General features: G+C 48.2%; 1 protein-coding gene across 7 annotated transcripts in view; it reads right to left on the minus strand.

The window, feature by feature from the left end:
* Nucleotides 1–18,081, minus strand: part of UNC13B (unc-13 homolog B) — a 3,555,093-nt gene that overhangs the window by 2,087,862 nt on the left and 1,449,150 nt on the right. For all 7 annotated transcript variants that reach the window (XM_078674667.1, XM_078674666.1, XM_078674664.1 and 4 more), the window contains one exon: nucleotides 7,241–7,331. In XM_078674667.1, coding sequence (XP_078530793.1) covers nucleotides 7,241–7,331 — 91 coding nt within the window. The remainder of the gene's footprint in view (nucleotides 1–7,240; nucleotides 7,332–18,081) is intronic.

Below are 18,081 nucleotides of genomic sequence, written 5' to 3' on the forward strand. Positions count from 1 at the left end.
AGTCCATACACGAGGACGAGGGAGATTGGACGCTTCTAGGATGGTTTTGGGGTCTAATGTCGACTTGGGGTTGGAAGATTCTGATGATTATAGGGGTTGTAGTGACATTTCTGTTCACGTGTTGTCTTTGTGTACAGTGTGGTCCTGCCTTATGTGGCCTTTGTGCCACAACGTGTATAAGAAGGCCACCTGTTTCCAAGGAGGCATTGATGGATAGAGTTATGTTCCAACAACATCTGAATGATCTGATGAATATCGAGATCGACTCCGACTTCGACTAGTTCTTGCCTACATGAGGGCAAAAGGAGCGTCTGAGGTTCCGTAAAAATCGTTACGTTTTGGGCACTGCCGAATATGGACGAATATGGTATCAATGAACCGTAAATGACGAGTTGTGTAAGTGTACGCGTTTTCGCCATACTACTCAAAAGAGCTCCTCACAATTACAGGTTTCTTTAAATGGACACTCGGGTTCCATTTTAGATACGGCATCCATTTTGTTGCTTGCCCTCACGTAGTCAGCGAACAGGCAACTGTCCGCATCGTGACCCTTTTGTTCCCAAGCTTCACGGAAGAAGCATATGCCTTTTCATGCGTCTTTTATGGGTAGGGGGAGGACACTGCTAAAGCAGTTGTCTCCGCTCGGAGGTGATCCTGCCGTGCCGGTCTATTGTTTCAGCCTCGCACGTGCTGGGATCAAGTCCTTTTAGGCTACGATTACGCATCCAATATTATCCTCACACTCCCTCTTCCCTGTTGTCTGACTTCCTTGCAGCTGTTCTTGTCTCTTTCTCTTGTTTATTTACAACTCAAGTGGAATGTACTAATGGTGGGAAGATGTGCTTTTACAGTTGGAACTGGTGATGTTAGTGTAATTATGTTCCGGTGCTCTGAATACATGAAAGCGATCCTTTGAATTTTACTGTGGGAAATGAGTTGTAACCTTTTGCTTACATATTGTGCAATGACAAAACCCTGTATAAAAGAGAGCGACTCACATATGCAAAGGGAGCAGACTCTCAGAACCTACACTCTGTTGTACTTCTTGTGACTTTTGCCTCCCTGCAGTAATAAACCCTGGTCTTTGACGCACAAGGAAGTGCCCCGTGTCTCTGTCTTTAGTGCGCCAGAACAGGTATCTCACGAAGGTTCTAGGTGTTGTCCCCTGGCACCGCTGGGCCTTAAATAGCCCAGTCCTTCAAGCGTTTCTGCCCAGCTGCGCCAGCCGCCGAGGATCCTCCGCCGCCTGGAACGTCACCGCCAGGTACCCGCTGTGTGCCTGCCCGCCTGCCTGCTTGTTGCTGCCCTGAGGCCTCGTCTCTACTTCCAGGCCCGGCCCGACGTCTCTCCGTGAGGCCCGCGCATGCGCTGTGCGCGCCTGCTTTCCCGGCCTGCAATTCCTCACGCATTTTGCGTGTCACCGGCCCTGCCAAACCTCACGCATCTCGCGGAAACGGGCCCTGGAGTCCTTCTGTCTGCTGGAACCTCATCTGCTGTGCCTGGCTCCTGTCTGCCTGCTGCTGGGGCCTGCTCTGCTTCTCCAACATGGCCAACATTCCGCCTCTGGAGCCGTTCACGGTCGACGGTAGCCCCCCTTCCCAGGCGACCCGGTGGAAGAAGTGGGTGGAGCGACTGGAGGTCTACTTTGTCGCGGCGAACGTTGCGGTTACACGCCAACGAGCCATGCTGCTGCACCTAGGGGGAGAGGCGATTCACGACATCTCAAAGGACATTACGGAAGGCGCCCCGCGCCACACATACAAAACCGTGCGGGATGCCATCACTAAATACTTTGAGCCGTTCACCAGCGCGGACTACGAGCGTTTCCTGCTCCGCCAAGCGCGGCAGCTCCCGGAGGAATCCGTAGATGTATTCTACGCTCGGCTCAAGAAGCTGGCCAGCACCTGCACCCTACCCGATGCGGAGGATGAAATTCGCGCCCAATTTATTCAAGGTTGCGCCTCCCTGAAACTGCGGGAGAGAGTGCTGGAAACAGACGCCATATCCATGCGCGACATCCTGGCCCTAGGGCGGTCTAAAGAACTTTCCAAGGCCCGTGCTGCCCATATGGAACCAAAACTAGCTGCAACGGTCAAGACGGAGCCAGTGTGTGCCATCCAATCACGACCTGCTGACGACCGGATGAGGCCCCCCAGAAAAGGACGCCCGAAACCAGCCCAATCCGCGAAGAATACAGCGTGCATGTGGTGCGGAGGTGCTACCCCTCACAAAGGCACCTGCCCAGCCCAAGGCAAGATCTGCAGTGCGTGCGGCAAGGCCAACCACTTTGCAAGCGTCTGTCTGTCGTCGCAGAAGAAGAAACAAGGTGCCCCACCTAGGAGGGTGCGACAGATGGCTCCGTTGTCGAACACGCCAACGAGCAGCGACATGGACGACGATGAGGAAGATGCTGCATCCGTCCACGTGGTGCGCATGCTCAACACTCTAGCGGCCGCGCCATCAGCCGAACCAATGTGCACCGTCCAAGTTCATAGCCAGACCGTCAGGGCCCTCATCGACACAGGCGCGACGATAAATCTCATGGCCGCCAGCGTCTACCAGAGCCTTGAAAATGCTCCACCACTCCACCCCACGAGAGTGCAGGTGTTCGCCTACGGAACCCGGCGGCCCCTGCGCCTGTGCGGAGTATTCCGGACTACCGTGTCCCACGACTCAACGCAGCTGCAGGCAAAAATCTATGTCTCCAGAGAAGGATCAGGGTTCCTTCTCGGTTGCAAAATGGCACGAGAGCTCGGACTTATACACTTTGCCCTGACAGTACAAGCCCAGGGTTTAGACCATCTGGTTTCAGAACATGCCTCGCTGTTCGAGGGCATCGGATGTTTAAGAGGACCCCCCGTCCAACTCCACATTGACCAGTCAGTAGCTCCAGTAGCCCTCCGACACAGGCGGATTGCTTTTCACCTCCGGCCCAAGGTCGAAGCCGAATTGAGGATGCTTGAACAAGCCGGCATCATTGAACGTGTGACTGGACCCACACCATGGGTATCCCCCATTGTGGTTGCCAAAAAACCAAAGCAACCCGAGGCCGTGAGGATATGTGTGGACATGCGCCTCCCCAACCTGGCAATCAAGAGGGAGCGTCACCTGACGCCGACCATCGACGACATCATTGGGGAGCTCGCAGGGTCCAAGTGGTTCTCCAAGATGGACTTGAGGTCGGGGTACCCTCAGATTCCCCTCCATCCTGACTCCCGTCCAATCACGACCTTCTCCACCCACGCAAGCCTGTGGAGGTACACTAGGCTTAACTTTGGCATCTCGAGTGCGGCCGAAGTGTTCCAAAACATCATTCACAATGTCTTACAAGGCCTGGACGGGGTGCTCAACGTGAGCGACGACATTCTGGTACACGCCCCGACACTAGAGGAACACATCAGGCGCCTCCAAGCAGTATTCAACCGACTAAGAGAGCGAGGCCCGACTCTTCATAGAGACAAATGTGAGTTTCTCCTCAGAGACATCAGTTTCTTTGGGTACAAGTTCTCCGACCAAGGAGTAGGGCCCGACCCAGAGAAAGTTAAAGACATACACGACGCGCCAGCCCCCACCTCTGTCACGGCTGTCCGTAGTTTCCTAGGCATGGTAACATACTGCGGGCGGTTCATCAAGGATCTGTCCGACCTGACAGGGCCTCTCCGCGACCTCACGAAGTCAACTGCTACCTGGACGTGGGGCCCGGAACAACAAGAATCGTTTATGAAGACGAAGGCAGCCCTGTCAGCAGACACCACTCTTGCCTATTTCGACCCGCGACACGATTCACAGCTGCTGGTGGATGCAAGCCCCATGGGCCTGGGGGCCGTCCTGTCACAACAACAAGCATGTGGGGAGTGGGCCCCAGTGGCATACGCCAGCCGTACACTGACGCCCACCGAGCAACGCTATTCACAGATCGAAAGGGAAGCCATTGCCATCCTATGGGGGTGCCGCCACTTCCACATATACCTCTACGGACATCCCTTCTCAGTCATTACCGATCATAAGCCCCTCATACCGCTATTCCAAGGCTCGTCCTCCCGTCCACCTCCGAGAATCGAGAAATGGGTGTTGCAGTTGCAAGAATTCCAGTTCACCGTGGAATACCGGCCCGGCACAAGGAACCCAGCGGACTATCTCTCGAGGCATGCCCGGCCAGTCACCGAGGCGGAAGCAGCCGAAGCAGCGGCCACAGAAGAATACGTCCGGCTGATCGTCGAAAGGTCGCGACCACGGCCAATGTCCCTGGAGGAAGTAGCGAACGCCACCAAGAATGATGACTGCATCCAAATAGCAATCCGCGCCCTGGAGCTGGAAGATTGGAAAGCGCTACAAAGCCCCGCATCCTTCCGCACGCCAGAAGCCCAAGCGGCCCTGAAAGTCCTGTACCAGGTCAGGCATGAACTATCTATCTCAGCCGAAGGATGTCTCCTGAGAGGCCCTCGACTGGTATTGCCCAACAGCCTTACCCACCGAGCGGCGTTGTTGGCCCACGGGTCACATCAAGGGATCGTCAAGTCGAAGAGCAGACTCCGGAGCAAGTTGTGGTTCCCAGGACTCGACAAAGCGGTCGAGGAAGTGGTCCAAAGCTGCCCAGTATGCCTAGCGACGAGCCTACCAAACCCTCCTGCGCCCGTGATAACCGAAGAAGGGCCAACGTCCCCGTGGACACGAGTAAGCGCAAACTTCGGCAGTCTCCCCGGGGGCAAGTATATGCTTGTGGTAGTAGACGATTTCTCTCGCTATCCCGAAGTAGAACTTGTCACTTCAACAGCGGCCTCGGAGGTAATCCCGAAGTTCGAGAAAATCATCGCTACCCATGGGCTCATGGAAGAAGTCCGCACTGACAATGGTCCCCCCTTCAACGGCAATGAGTTCACAGAGAATCTGCAGAGCCACAGCATCAAACACAGACAAATCACCCCAAGGTGGCCTCAAGCCAATGGTGAGGTCGAAAGGTTGATGAGAACTTTGAATAAGACAATCCAAATTGCCATAGCCGACGGACACTGCCTGGAGTTGGCCATTTATCAATTCCTCCGAGAGTATCGCCTGACCCCACACTGCACCACCGGAGTATCTCCAAGCCGACTCTCTTTCAACCGGGCTATAGCTGACACCATTCCACACCACCCATCGTGGGAGCTAGCCCCGGTCCCCACAAACAGGTCTGCCGAACAACGCACCAAGAACAACCAGAGAGCGTCCCAAAGACGGAGGGCAGCAGATAGCCTGATTCAAGTTGGAGACATGGTCCTGGTAAAAGACCGCCACCCTGGCGGGAAGTTCCGTCTGCCCTTTGAACTTGATCCCTGGAGAGTAACGGAGGTGAACGGAACGATGGTCACTGCCGTCAAAAATGGAGAGACTGTGACAAGGAACATTTCATTTTTTAAGAGATCACCCGACGCAGGAGAGGAAATGGAGTCGGACAACTGGCACCTGACCCCCCAGTACCGGTCGTCGGAGTCAACAGACACAGACACTCTAGCGAGTCAAACCCGTGACCTCACCCTGAGAGAGGAAGAGCCAGAGAGACCAACTGAAGAACCCAATGTCAACGAGAGAGAGACAGAAGACCAGCCCCGGGTTGCGGCGGAAGGGCGAAGCCAAACAAGATACAGTCTACGCCCGTGGCCAAAATCTTCCCAGAGGTACCAGGACTTCGTGGCCCAGTGTTGGCGTTGATCTGATCAAGATAGCTGACCCCGCCGAGAATAAAGTAAGACTGTTCTGTGTTTGTAACCCAGTCATTTCTCCTCAGGGCCTGTGTCAGAGACTTTTGGCGAACTTTGTTACATATAGCCTGCAAGGCTCCTCGCAGTGTCCCATATGACTGCAAGAGACTTTTGTGCACTGTTGTATCCCAGTTTTGTTTTATCCCTAGGTAAAGGAGGAATGTAGTGTTGTCAACTGTGGGGCGTACCACAGTGGCACACGCCCCCTCCAAATGTTTGACCTGTGATTACCCCTCTAGCGTGAGGGGACAGTTGGTTGAGGCCAACGTGTACGTAGAGAGCGTGAGTAGCCAATAAAAAGCCCAGGGCTCTGGGCGTGGTTAAGTTAGTTACTGGCCACCAAAGCAACTACACGTGTCTTGTGCCATCTATCCTGTAGGCCTACACTGAGACACTACAGGCGGGTGGAGGCAAATCAAACAAAAAATTTGAATATATACCATTTACTTTACAGATTGTCCCCGGATGAAGGCATAGAAATGCCGAAATGCATTGGGAATGAAAGGGAATGACTAAAAAGTAACGAAAATGTTATCAATTGACTGAAATGCATTAAAGACAAAGATAATGAGCCACATAACCAATGTGAGATGAAACAGTGGTGAAAAAGAAATAAATAAAATATTTTGGAAATTCTAAATGAAAGAGAAATGAGTTATTTGGATTAAAAAAATGGCAGGACAACACAGCCAACCATCTAGTGCCCTAGGAGACAGTTCGATAACATTTGAACTTAGTATCATTTAGTATACACTCCGGAGAGGGGAGTGATTCCTAGGAAAGCACAGTGAATATTGAACAACGTTCATTGAACCAAGCAGTGCACTCGTATTACTTGCAACATGTACATGTAAGGCACAACGAATTGGGAATCAGAGAGAATGAACCTCCGAGTAAGGGCAACAGATATTTTTTTACGCATGTGTAGTAATTATTGTTCAAATATCTGAATTTATAAAGCAGCCTCATTTTCCTACCACTAGGTGACAGGGTACACACAGTTTACGAAAAGGCAAGACCAAGCAAACTAAAAGTAACATGGTTAGCCTTCGGGCAAACATATGCTCACGCATCTATTAGTTACATTACAGAACATGGACAATTCCTCTTAAATGTTCTCCAGGACTATTAACATTTTCCACTGGGATTCTATATTTTTCTTACCACATCATACAGAGAAGAGGTAATTGGATTTGAGAGCACTTTCAGTTCATAAACCATCTAAATAATAAGTCAGACCAACTCCTGTACCACAACAGAAAAACATTAGACTAGAATGTTTCAGCTGCCCAAATTATGGTGATTAATGCATAATCGCAGCAACAGAAAATGAACAGGTATGAGAAGACAATGAATATTTTAAGCATATAACAATGGCAACAGCCTATTTTGTACGAATATAAAATAACTGTACACATGGGAGGACAGACTATGTTGAATGAACATTAACATACACACTGAAGAAAGAACACAGCCAAAGGGTGTTCCCAAGCCAATCCTACCTCTTGCAACCTCACCCGGACTCGATTGATCACTCGAATCCAACGTGCACGAGCTGGAGAAAATGGTGGTGGCCCCGGATCTTCGTCATAGCTGGAAATAGAGAAATCATTACATCGCAACAACGTAGAACTTACCAACCTAGCTGATATAACACGAGCAAAAAAACTTAAAAATACACTACATGCAAGATATAATTCTATGTTGGAAATATAAAATACTACAACTATGTTTAAGTTAACACGCTATACTCCAAGAAAACTGTGTTTAAGTGTCTGGGAGGAATATAGATATACGCAAGAGAAATGGTGAGAACTTTCATGACAAGAATCTCATCTCAGATAAACATTATTTCACGGGGAGGCCATGTGATGGATAGGAACAAGAGCAGCCACAGGAGCATGGAGATCCAACACTACAGTGGTTTCTCAAAGCTATCTGTCTTGGACTTCTGTAAGAAAAAGATTTGCAAATCTCACCCAACATTTGTACTTGAGTGAGGCCATGATTATTACAGACACAGAAAAATATCCTTTTTAAAGTAAACAACATGAAAGGAGGAAGCTTGTGGGCAGAAGTCAAATCCTTTCCCTTAATATAGACAAAAGGCCGAAAAGAGACCCTGACATTTAGAAGAGATTGACCCAGCTGGGAAGAATAATACCGCCTCTAAATCTTATTTGTAAGTAGGATTTTGTAGCTAGTTCCTGCAGGATATATCTTTCTTGTCAAATATTTCTCAGAAATACTCTAACCAAGGGGGCAACAAAAGTCTTGACATGAAAAATGTAAGACAAGAAAGTCCATCAATTGGTAACATATAAGCTTTACTACATCATTGCCTCTCGTGTAGACCTACACAATGGAATTACTATTTACATATGCTAATTCACTGAAGGTATGCCTACATTAAGCATAGTTAAGATTGCAACTCAGATGAAATGGAATAGGATTGGGAATCTATGAAAGATCCAGAGCTCGCTATGATACACTGGCTAAAATGTACTGCCATAGAATAGATAATTCCTGTATAGAAAGGATGCCAAAGGTGGTGAGCTATGTTATACAGTGATGTCTGATGATGGCTTGTCTATGGGCCCCTTCCAGCTAGAATAATGATATAACGGTGAGCTCATTTTATCAACAGCAAACTAGCACCCACAGCCACTGGAAATACAATTATGTAAACAAATTTCAAAAATGTCACGAACACCTGAAAGGAAATTAATAAAATCCCCAACACCTCTTGAAACATATAATTGCCAGATCAAACTAACTATTCACAGGGTGAAAGCTTCATCAGTAAAATAGAAACATATGGTAGGGCGAAATCACTTCAGAGAACTTTTCCAGATCATAAGAAACAATCAAGATAACGCAGTCCAACTCTTCTGCTAGAGTATAAGAGGAAACAACCTGTCCTTCCACATATGCAGCAAAAACATGGCAATTAGGGAGAATGTAATCAAACACGCAGCTCTATACAATACAGAGAATATTATCAACAAAAAAATTCCCCACAGAAATTTTGAATGTCTTCTCCACTATCACTGTGAATACCGCGAAGAAAGGCATAGATAACCCCAAACTATCACTGTCATCAGACCCATCTTCTCTTCAATACATGAGTAACACTCCAATGGCCTTTCCAACATCTGTCAACAAAGGAAGGACTCCGGCTTGAAACAGGGCACTCTACCAAATTCCTTCTAGTTGTGCCATGTTCTGCTCTTTTCTCAAAAACCCCAACACTGGTCCAGAGGCACAGGAGAATAGCAGGCTCTTCACAGTCCTCCTCTTATTCTCCAAGATTCAGGAAAAATTTGTTGCCAGCCAACTAGAAGGCTACCATTGTAATAATAACTGATTTGTAGATTTCCAATCTGGTTTCCAATTTGTTCACAAAACTGAAACCTCCAATATCAAAACTGTGGAAAACACTTGTTGCTTCTTTATTGAAGAAAACTCATTCTTCACGATCCTTCTTGATCAAACAATGTTAGAGTTGATCACAGGACCTCCCTGTAAGTTTTAACCCAATAGTATGGCTACTGGCGGAAATAGTGCTTACCTCGTTTAGGGCGTATCTTTCAGGCAGATTACAATGCACCAGGATAGGTCACCATTTCTGAATTCCTACAATCTCATAAAGATTTAGTCAAGGCTCCAACCTCTTGTCTTAGTTTTTTAACTTCTCTTTTAGGCATCTGGAAATTAAATGATTTGCTCAGAATCACAGGATGTTGAGCCTATGCCATGATTCAAACTTGATTCCCCAGTCCCAAAGTTGACGGCTCTGGGCACTAGGCACATATCATCCCTGATCTTTAGGTGGAGTCACTAAGCAGTGCCTTAAAAAGACAGAGAAATCCTTTCTATATTATGGATATGATACACAGCTATAATAATAATAATACTGAGCTTATAAAGCGCCTGGTTACACTAGCCAGTGTGTCCCCGCGCTGTGCCGCTGAGAAACCCGTCCTGGCCTGTTCCTGTGAAGTGCCCACTCCTGGGCACCCCAATGTGAAGCCAGGCATCCTAGCAGTAGGGCCGGTGAGGAGATTAAGCAAGATATTGCCCAGAGTTGCAGAGTGGGACCCATGATTAGAGTGGGCACCGAGGCGAGAGAATTATCGGGTCCGAGGACATTGAGCCCAAGACCCTGCCGCGACGGGAAATGAACCCAGGTCCGGGCCAGACCTCTGCATCAGAGTCTGCCGCTCTAACCAGTGAGCCACACATCTCCAGCTATGTATTAGGACTCAATGCTCACATATTTTGAAGGCCGTCAGTACCTCACTTATGAAAATGCAAAACCCGAAGAATAATATGAAACTCAAGCAGAAACCACAGAAGGCTGAATTTCCTCTGCTCTCAGTAAAACAAAACACATCTCAGCATAATCCTCAGGCATCAATCTTTAGAAACGACTTCACCTTGACCGCCACATTAAAGTAATGGACAGAAACACCAGATGTCATCGGAAACTTTACAGTAGTCTCAAGCAATTCTGTTCAAAACAAGTTCATAAGCTGGCAGTCCAAGTCTTATTCATCTGAAGTGTAGGCTAGGTGAAATGTGCTACTGAATAACCTCGCCAAATCTCAGCTCTTAATGCAGTCACCCACGCAGCAGCACATCTGGTTTCGGACGCAGACATATCTCAGCACATAATGTCTGTCCTGAAATACCTCTGTTGGCCACCCTTGGAACACTGCTTGGCATAGAAGACAGCATGCACTATGTATCAGGCAATTCATGTGAACAAACCGAAATATTTATCACAGTATCGAAATAATCTCAGACACAAACAGAATCTATAGAAGTCAAGGTCTTCTCAGGCTTGGCACATCCAGATCCAGAAACACCAGTAAACAAGCTTTCTCTGGAAACAGGCCAGGTATATGGAATGCTCTTTTAGTACACCCTCGATACAGCATGCCCACATCAACGTCAAGAGGGATAGGTTTTTTATTTACTGTTCAGACATTATTTATAGAACCATGTGAACAACTCCTATAATCCATTCTGCATTTCAAACACTAATCCGTTTTAAAACAGTATATTTAGGGGCCTTAATGAAAAATATTAGTTTCACACAATTATTATCTGCAGGATTGCTAAAACATTCCCAACTGTGTGCCTCCAAATGCCACTAAGATTGACAACTGAGCAAGGCAAGGGGAAATTGGTTCTTGGTCTCCTCTAGCAAGCAGTATTTCAAGATTATAAATTGCACCTATACCACCTTCCTCAGGCAAAGCCCACACACCTCTTTCTTTTGACTTAGCAACCATGTGCCAAATACCCCACAAAATATTAACATGTATAATCCATATATTTTATCATTCTAGTTGGCAAATGCAAAACGCATACATTTCTCTTGGCACATTACTAAATTGTTTTGCGTATCATAGAGAAGTCGACATTTTACCGGGGACGCTATTTCTAACTCCACTATGTATGCTGTAATCTTAGTATTGTGGTCAATTCACACTAAAAACGGCAGAAAGTATCGGCAGAGACAATTACAACTAAACCCAAAGAGTTAAATGGACCAAACACTTAGCAAAGTATCCCTCAACGTTTCTTGCTTACAAGTGATAAATAGCTATTGGGAAATACTTAAGCCATCTGCTGTCTCAGTTCAAAAGACACCCAGCAGAAGGACCCCCAAACTGACATAAGGACTGTTAGATTTGGCACATATTCTTGTATAAACCATGTCCAATTCCACTGATCCATAAGCCAGGCATATATCGTGGTATACGATGGACAAAACAGAACAACCGCTGCATAGCTTTTAGAACTGAATTGTGATGGCTGTTACCAATACAACATCGTGTTTCTTGGCAGCTTGTGGTCATTAAGAATTCCAGGTAATGGCAGCTCTGAACTACAGTGAACACTAAGAAAACAGGTTACTTACCTGTAACTTTGGTTCCCCAGTATTGGTAACTTTCATAGATTCCCATAGCTTGTATCATTCCCCGTTGTCGGAATGGGAGTCTCGGTAACAAAAATAACATCGCAGTAGGTACAAAAGAGAAAGAAAAAGGCCTAGGCCTCATTCCCTTTTGTAGCATATCCGCCTCTTTTTGTAAAAGAGACCAAAACTAAGCCTCAGCCAATCAGAGGAGCCTCACCCCATAGAACCCTCCTGAAGGAACCTCAGAGTACAAAATTTTCTAGCTATCGCGACAAGAATTTCTGATTCTATTAAAGACACGGAGGCGAGGATTATGCTTTCTCATTTCTTTACTGCACAAACAGCAGCCAATGAAAAGTAAACTACAATGGGTAAAAAACAACATTTCCCATGAGGCTTTGAACCACGCCTCCAATTACAGTAACCAATCACAGTAGTAACAAGCATATAAAGTATAGAGACACTAATCTGGCCTCCTCTTTCTTTGCGCGAACAGTCTAGTCACATAGAAAAAAGTTTTTAACTCTCAACGGAGAGAACAGTTCCGTAGGATTTCTCAAAGGAGAAAGATCCAAAACCATGAGGAATCATCTTCCACCAGGAAGGGGCAGCAGCACAATCCACAGAAGGCAGTTAACTCTTGTTGGAGTCATTTCCTAAAACAGAAAAAGAAGTTTGAGAAAAGAAGCCCACAAACTATATTTCTCAGAGGGTGGGTACAAAGTTGTTAAACAACATCATTTCAAGACAATTCTACAGTTATATAACTGTCTCAACGGGTGGGATAATCCTCGCCTCCGTGTCCTTAATAGAATCTAAAATTCTTGTCGCGACAGCTAGAAAATTTTGTATTCTATGGCAGGACCGGAGGCTTCTGATTATGCTGGTTCAAAGCTCATCAATCAAGCTCATCAATCACAGCATCAGAAACATGAGGAATAGGTTTATAATAAAACATTTTAAACATTGAATCCGAAGACCAATCAGCCGCTTTTAGGATATCCTCCAAGAGGGAACCTAATAAATAGGCTTTAGAAGCCATTGCACCTCTAGCTGAATGAGCACCATAAGCAGATATATCAATGCCAGCCTCCGACATGATCCATCTAACCCATCTAGCTAAAGTAGCCGCAGCGACTGGTTTGAAGGGTTTCTGAACAGAGATCAGCAATTGGCCTAAAGGATCAACCCTGTGTGCAATAGTACGCTCCTCATAACATTTGAGACACTGCAACACACATAGCTTGCTGTTATGTGGAAAGGCTGGATACTCAACTGAGCGTGACATGGTCTTAGTTCGACGTGTGATAACAAAAGAGACACCCTGAGGAGAAAACATCCTACCAGCCAAATCTAAAGCTCTAACATCTGAAACTCTGCGACATGAAATGAGGCACAATAGCATAGTGAGCTTGGCAGAGAGCTGTTTCAAAGACAAATCACCAATATTGGGCCAGGTTTCCAACAAATTAAGCACCTTTGTAACATCCCACATTGTGGAATACCTGGGCCGAGGAGGATTGGCCACACGCACACCTTTAGGCAACTTATAAACCAAGGGATGCATCCCCACAGGCTTACCGTCGATGTGGTCGTGGCCAGCAGAAATGGCAGACCTGAAATTATTAACCGACCTGTAAGCCAGGCCTGAAGCTGCACGTTCAGACAGAAAATTCAGCACATCAGTCACATTTGATCCCACGGGATCCACCTGCTTTGAAAGGCACCAACCCACCCACTTCTTCCAAGATGCAGAGTATCGTTTCCGGGTGGAAGGAGCCCACGCTTGTTGCATAAAGCCGGAAGCCTCTCGTGAAAGGCCCGCAAGGCATTCATGTCTCCGGAGAGCGTCCACGCCATTAAGGTCAACTGGTTCTGCAGGATTAAGGGATGGCAAGCTCCCACTGGGTCCTGCAGAAGCGTCTGGAAGACTGGGAGCCGGAAGGGGAATTCCACAGATAACTCCAACAGTGTGGGAAACCACAACTGAGTCGACCAGAACGGAGTCACCAACACTATTGTCGCCCTCTGCCGGTGTAACAATGCCGCCACTCTCGGAATCAGTGCAAACGGTTGAAAAGCATAATTCCTCCGCTGCCCCCAATGGTGAAGGAACGCGTCCATCCCCATCGCAATCGGGTCCGGTCTCCAACTGTAAAACAGGGGGAGATGGGCATTGAGGCGAGAAGCAAACAGGTCTACCTGACAGGGGCCTCGCATAGTCATGATCTGAGAGAACAACAATGGGTGAAGTCTCCAATCGCTGAAGTCTCGGAGAAATCGGGAATTCCAATCCGCCACCTGATTGAATTTCCCCGGAAGGTATTCCGCCACTACAGAGATCTTGCGATCCAGGCAGAAGTGCCAAAATTCCTTCGCAATGTGTACCAACATTCGGGACTTCGTCCCCCCTAATCGGTTGATGTATCTCACCGCTGAGACATTGTCCATCCGGAGGAGAATACAACAATTGCTCTTCACCGGTGAGACAGACCTGATGGCAAAGGACCCTGCCAATAACTCCAGACAATTTATGTGTAGTGAGAGTTCGTCTGCTGACCATCGCCCTCCTGTGGTATAATCTCCTCAGCGAGCGCCCCAGCCCCATTGACTGGCGTCCGATTCGACTACCACATCCGGGGCTGCGCCGAAGGTGGCTCGGCCATTCCAGGCTGACATATGCTCCAGCCACCACTGGAGTTCCTCCCGGGCCTCGGGGGAAAGGGGGATAAGGTGGTCGTAGTGAAATTTCCTCTGTAAGTAAAAGATTTTTAGTCTCTGCAGGGCCCTGTAGTGTTACGGGCCGGGAAAGATGGCTTGGATCGACGAGGCCAGAAGGCCCACAATCCGCGCCAGCACACGCAAGGAAATCTTCTCCTTGGTCAAGGTGGACCTATTTTCCCTTTTGATGGACCTGATCTTGTGAAGGGGAAGGAGCAGTTGAGCTGAAACAGATTCTATCAGGAAACCCAGGAATTCCATCTGCTGATTCGGTACCATCACCGATTTCTTGGTATTGATCACGAATCCCAGATTCTGCAGTAAGGACGTCGTCCACTCCAAGTGAGTGAGAAGAAGGGACCTGTCCTGGGCCAGAACGAGCATGTCGTCTAGGTAAACAATGAGACGCACTCCCATCTCTCGAAGGCGAGAGATCACAGGTTTGAGAAGCTTGGTGAACACCCAAGGGGCTGAAGACAGACCGAAGGGAAGCACCTTGTAACGATACCAACACCCTTTCCAAGGGAACTGCAAATATTTCTGATGAGATGGGCAGATGGGGACTGTCAGATAGGCATCTTTTAAGTCTAATCGGACCCTCCAGTCGTTTTCCAACAGGAGGTCCCGTAAAAGAGGGATGCCCTCCATCTTGAAGTGGCGATAAGTTACAAAGGGGATGAAGTCTCTCCAACATAGGACAAGGCGTTGACCGCCTCCTTTCTTTTGAACTAGAAAGACGTTGCTGCAGAAGCCTTCTGGAATGAAGGGTCCTACCGCAATAGCCCTTTTTGTCAAAAGTTCTTCCAGCTCTGAGTCTATAAAACTCTGTTCGAGACGGGGAAAAAGGAGAGGTTGAGGGGGAAAAGGTTGCAGGGGGCATTCCACCATCTCTATCTCGTAGCCCTGGACGGTATGTAAGACCCAAGCATCTGCCGTGAGACTCGTCCAATTCATTACAAAATGACGCAACCTCCCCCCTAGAGGGACCAAAGGACACATTTGACTTACCAGAGGACTGATTGTCGAAGTTTTTGTAGCCTCTGTTTCCCCTCGATTATAGTGGCCCCTGAAGCCGCGGGATCTTGACGGGTAGAAGCCCGCCTGGTCTGGTTCCTGTGTATACCCTCTGCCCCGTCTAGGGGCGTAACCTCCTTGAGGACTGGTATTCGAGTAGCGGCCGGTCGAGCGTCCTCTGCCACGACCGGCCCTATTAGAGACCTGGTGCAACACCCTCTTCAGGCAGGCTTGAGACTTATCCAAGGATGCAAAGGTATTGACAAATTTAGCAACGTCTTTTACAAAGTTGTCCCCGAATAACTGCCCTTCCGCCAAAGGGCCTGGCTCCGACGAAGCCAATTCAACCAATTGGGGGTCAATCCGGAGTAAGACCGACTTGAATTTGAATTTGAATTTAAAACATTTGTAGAGCGCAGCATACACCCTGCGGTTTCTTGGCGCTGAGACTTCCGTCTCTCAGAAGCTAGTGCGCAGTTGGCGTTCCCCAACATGCAAATGGCTCGCTGCGCCCAACCCGCAAGGACTTCAGGGTGAATGGCATCACCTGTCTCCTGAGCCTGGAGGGCCAGCTCCAGTATCTTGGCCAAAGGCCCTGAAAGGTCAAGAACCTTATCTTGGCACGCTCTGAGCGCGCGATCAATTCCTTTTTTTGGGGTCTTTCTTGTATTTTTCGAGGAAAGTAGTCATGGAAGGGTCGATGTCTGGGGTAACGGCCACCTTATGGGCCAGGTCGGGACGGGGGCACTCGGACTTAAGGCGAGCTCTCACCTCTTTATCAAAACCTTTACGGAGATGAGACTCCAGGTATTCCGCCACAGCAGGGGGGGGACCCAATCAGAGGACCTAGGATGTACAATGTCCGTTGGGTCAAAGGAGAAGGGCGAGGGAGTAACAGAAGGGGAGGCATGCTTGCGTTTCTTAGAGCGCTTGCGGGGCGCAGCATCAGAGGAATCTGTGTCCGTGTCAGTGGTGGTGTCTTTAGGAGGGGGGGCGGGACGGCAAGGCCTTGTCGCCAGCGGAAGAATCTTTGGATTTATAAAGCTTATCATAGGACTGGGCGTGGGGCCAGGACGGATCAAGAGCCACCTTCTTATGGAGAGAGGGACGTGAAGGATCTTGGACAGGAAGAGGCAGAGGCTTACCAGGGACCAGCAGTTCCAATTTTTTGGCTAATGGAAGCAGGGCTGAGGAGAGGGCCTTATCAAGCTTAGCGTCCAGCTTCTTGTCAATTATATCCTCCATAGACTCCTCCTCGTAATATTCGTCATTGCCCTGGTAATCGCCCGCAGTGCCCTCCTCTTCGCAGTACTCAGTATCTGCCATGTTCACAAGGGACCTCGTAATCCCACTAGAAAATCCCCAGAGGGAAGCAGAGTTGCCAGCCCAGTCAGGGGCGTCGAACTGGGGAAGTGCCAGGCGCAGGAGCCGGAAATACCAAGAAATATCAAAGCATTAAGTCCATTCCCAGGACTAATGGATGGAAAAATCAACCCAAATCAGGCAGAAAGGGTTGCCAAAAATTACCCTACTTCCGCTGTCACTGGGAAGCTAGGGGTTAAAAGATCAGACCTCCAAACACCAAAGGGGGGAAAGCGCTGCTATATTAAGATCGAATAATGGTCCCTCAGCTCCTGGCCAAATTGCGTGGAGTCCCCTTTCAGCCGGGGCTAGGGCGTCCGTTCGGCACCAAGGGTTGCGCGCGCACAGGCGTGCGCGGGACCCTGAAGACGCACGCCGGGCCTCAGCCGAGCGCCTACATGTGCCTCCTTCCCCAAAGGGGGGGTTAAGTCCCTCCGGATCGTGACCGCGATCAACAGCGGCCACAGCCGCGAGCAGCGAAAAGGGGGGCACAGGGAGAGCCTACGAGCGCTACACGCGCTCCACCTAAATGCACTGGGGCACGGAGCGGGCAAGAGCAGCACCGCTCCGAGGTCGAGAAGGAAGGGACACCGACCGCTGCGTTAACCAACACGGCGCCATAGCGCGGCAACTCTAACAGGCAACAGAAGCATCAACATAAACATCATCATAACGGTACATCACAATAGCAATGATACAATAGCACGATATGATCATGAAAAACATGCGCCTGGGGTTACAGCTTATAATCTAAAGTCATACAAGCATAGAAAGTAAGGAGCACTTATCTGGGCTGCGGAGCAGCAAAGAAAGAGGAGGCCAGATTAGTGTCTCTATACTTTATATGCTTGTTACTACTGTGATTGGTTACTGTAATTGGAGGCGTGGTTCAAAGCCTCATGGGAAATGTTTTTTACCCATTGTAGTTTACTTTTCATTGGCTGCTGTTTGTGCAGTAAAGAAATGAGAAAGCATAATCAGAAGCCTCCGGTCCTGCCATAGAATCTCAGATTTTCGTAGCCGTTGTGTAACAGTAACCACATCTGCTGAAGGCTGAGCTTTCCCAGGGGAGGAGGGTGGGCGCATGGGAATCTATGAAAGTTACCAATACTGGGGAACCAAAGTTACAGGTAAGTAACTTGTTTTCTTGCCCTAGTATTGGAACTTTCATAGCTTCCCATAGCTTGTATCAGAGTAGCTAGCAGTAAGAAATAAAGCACATTTTGGGACATAAAAAGAAACATGATTGCCTCTGTACCATCATGAAAACAGAAGTAAACTATATACTGAAATAACAATTTGATTCAAAATTAA

The sequence above is a fragment of the Lissotriton helveticus genome, chromosome 2_1, assembly GCF_964261635.1.
Source record: "Lissotriton helveticus chromosome 2_1, aLisHel1.1, whole genome shotgun sequence".
Taxonomy (NCBI): domain Eukaryota; kingdom Metazoa; phylum Chordata; class Amphibia; order Caudata; family Salamandridae; genus Lissotriton; species Lissotriton helveticus.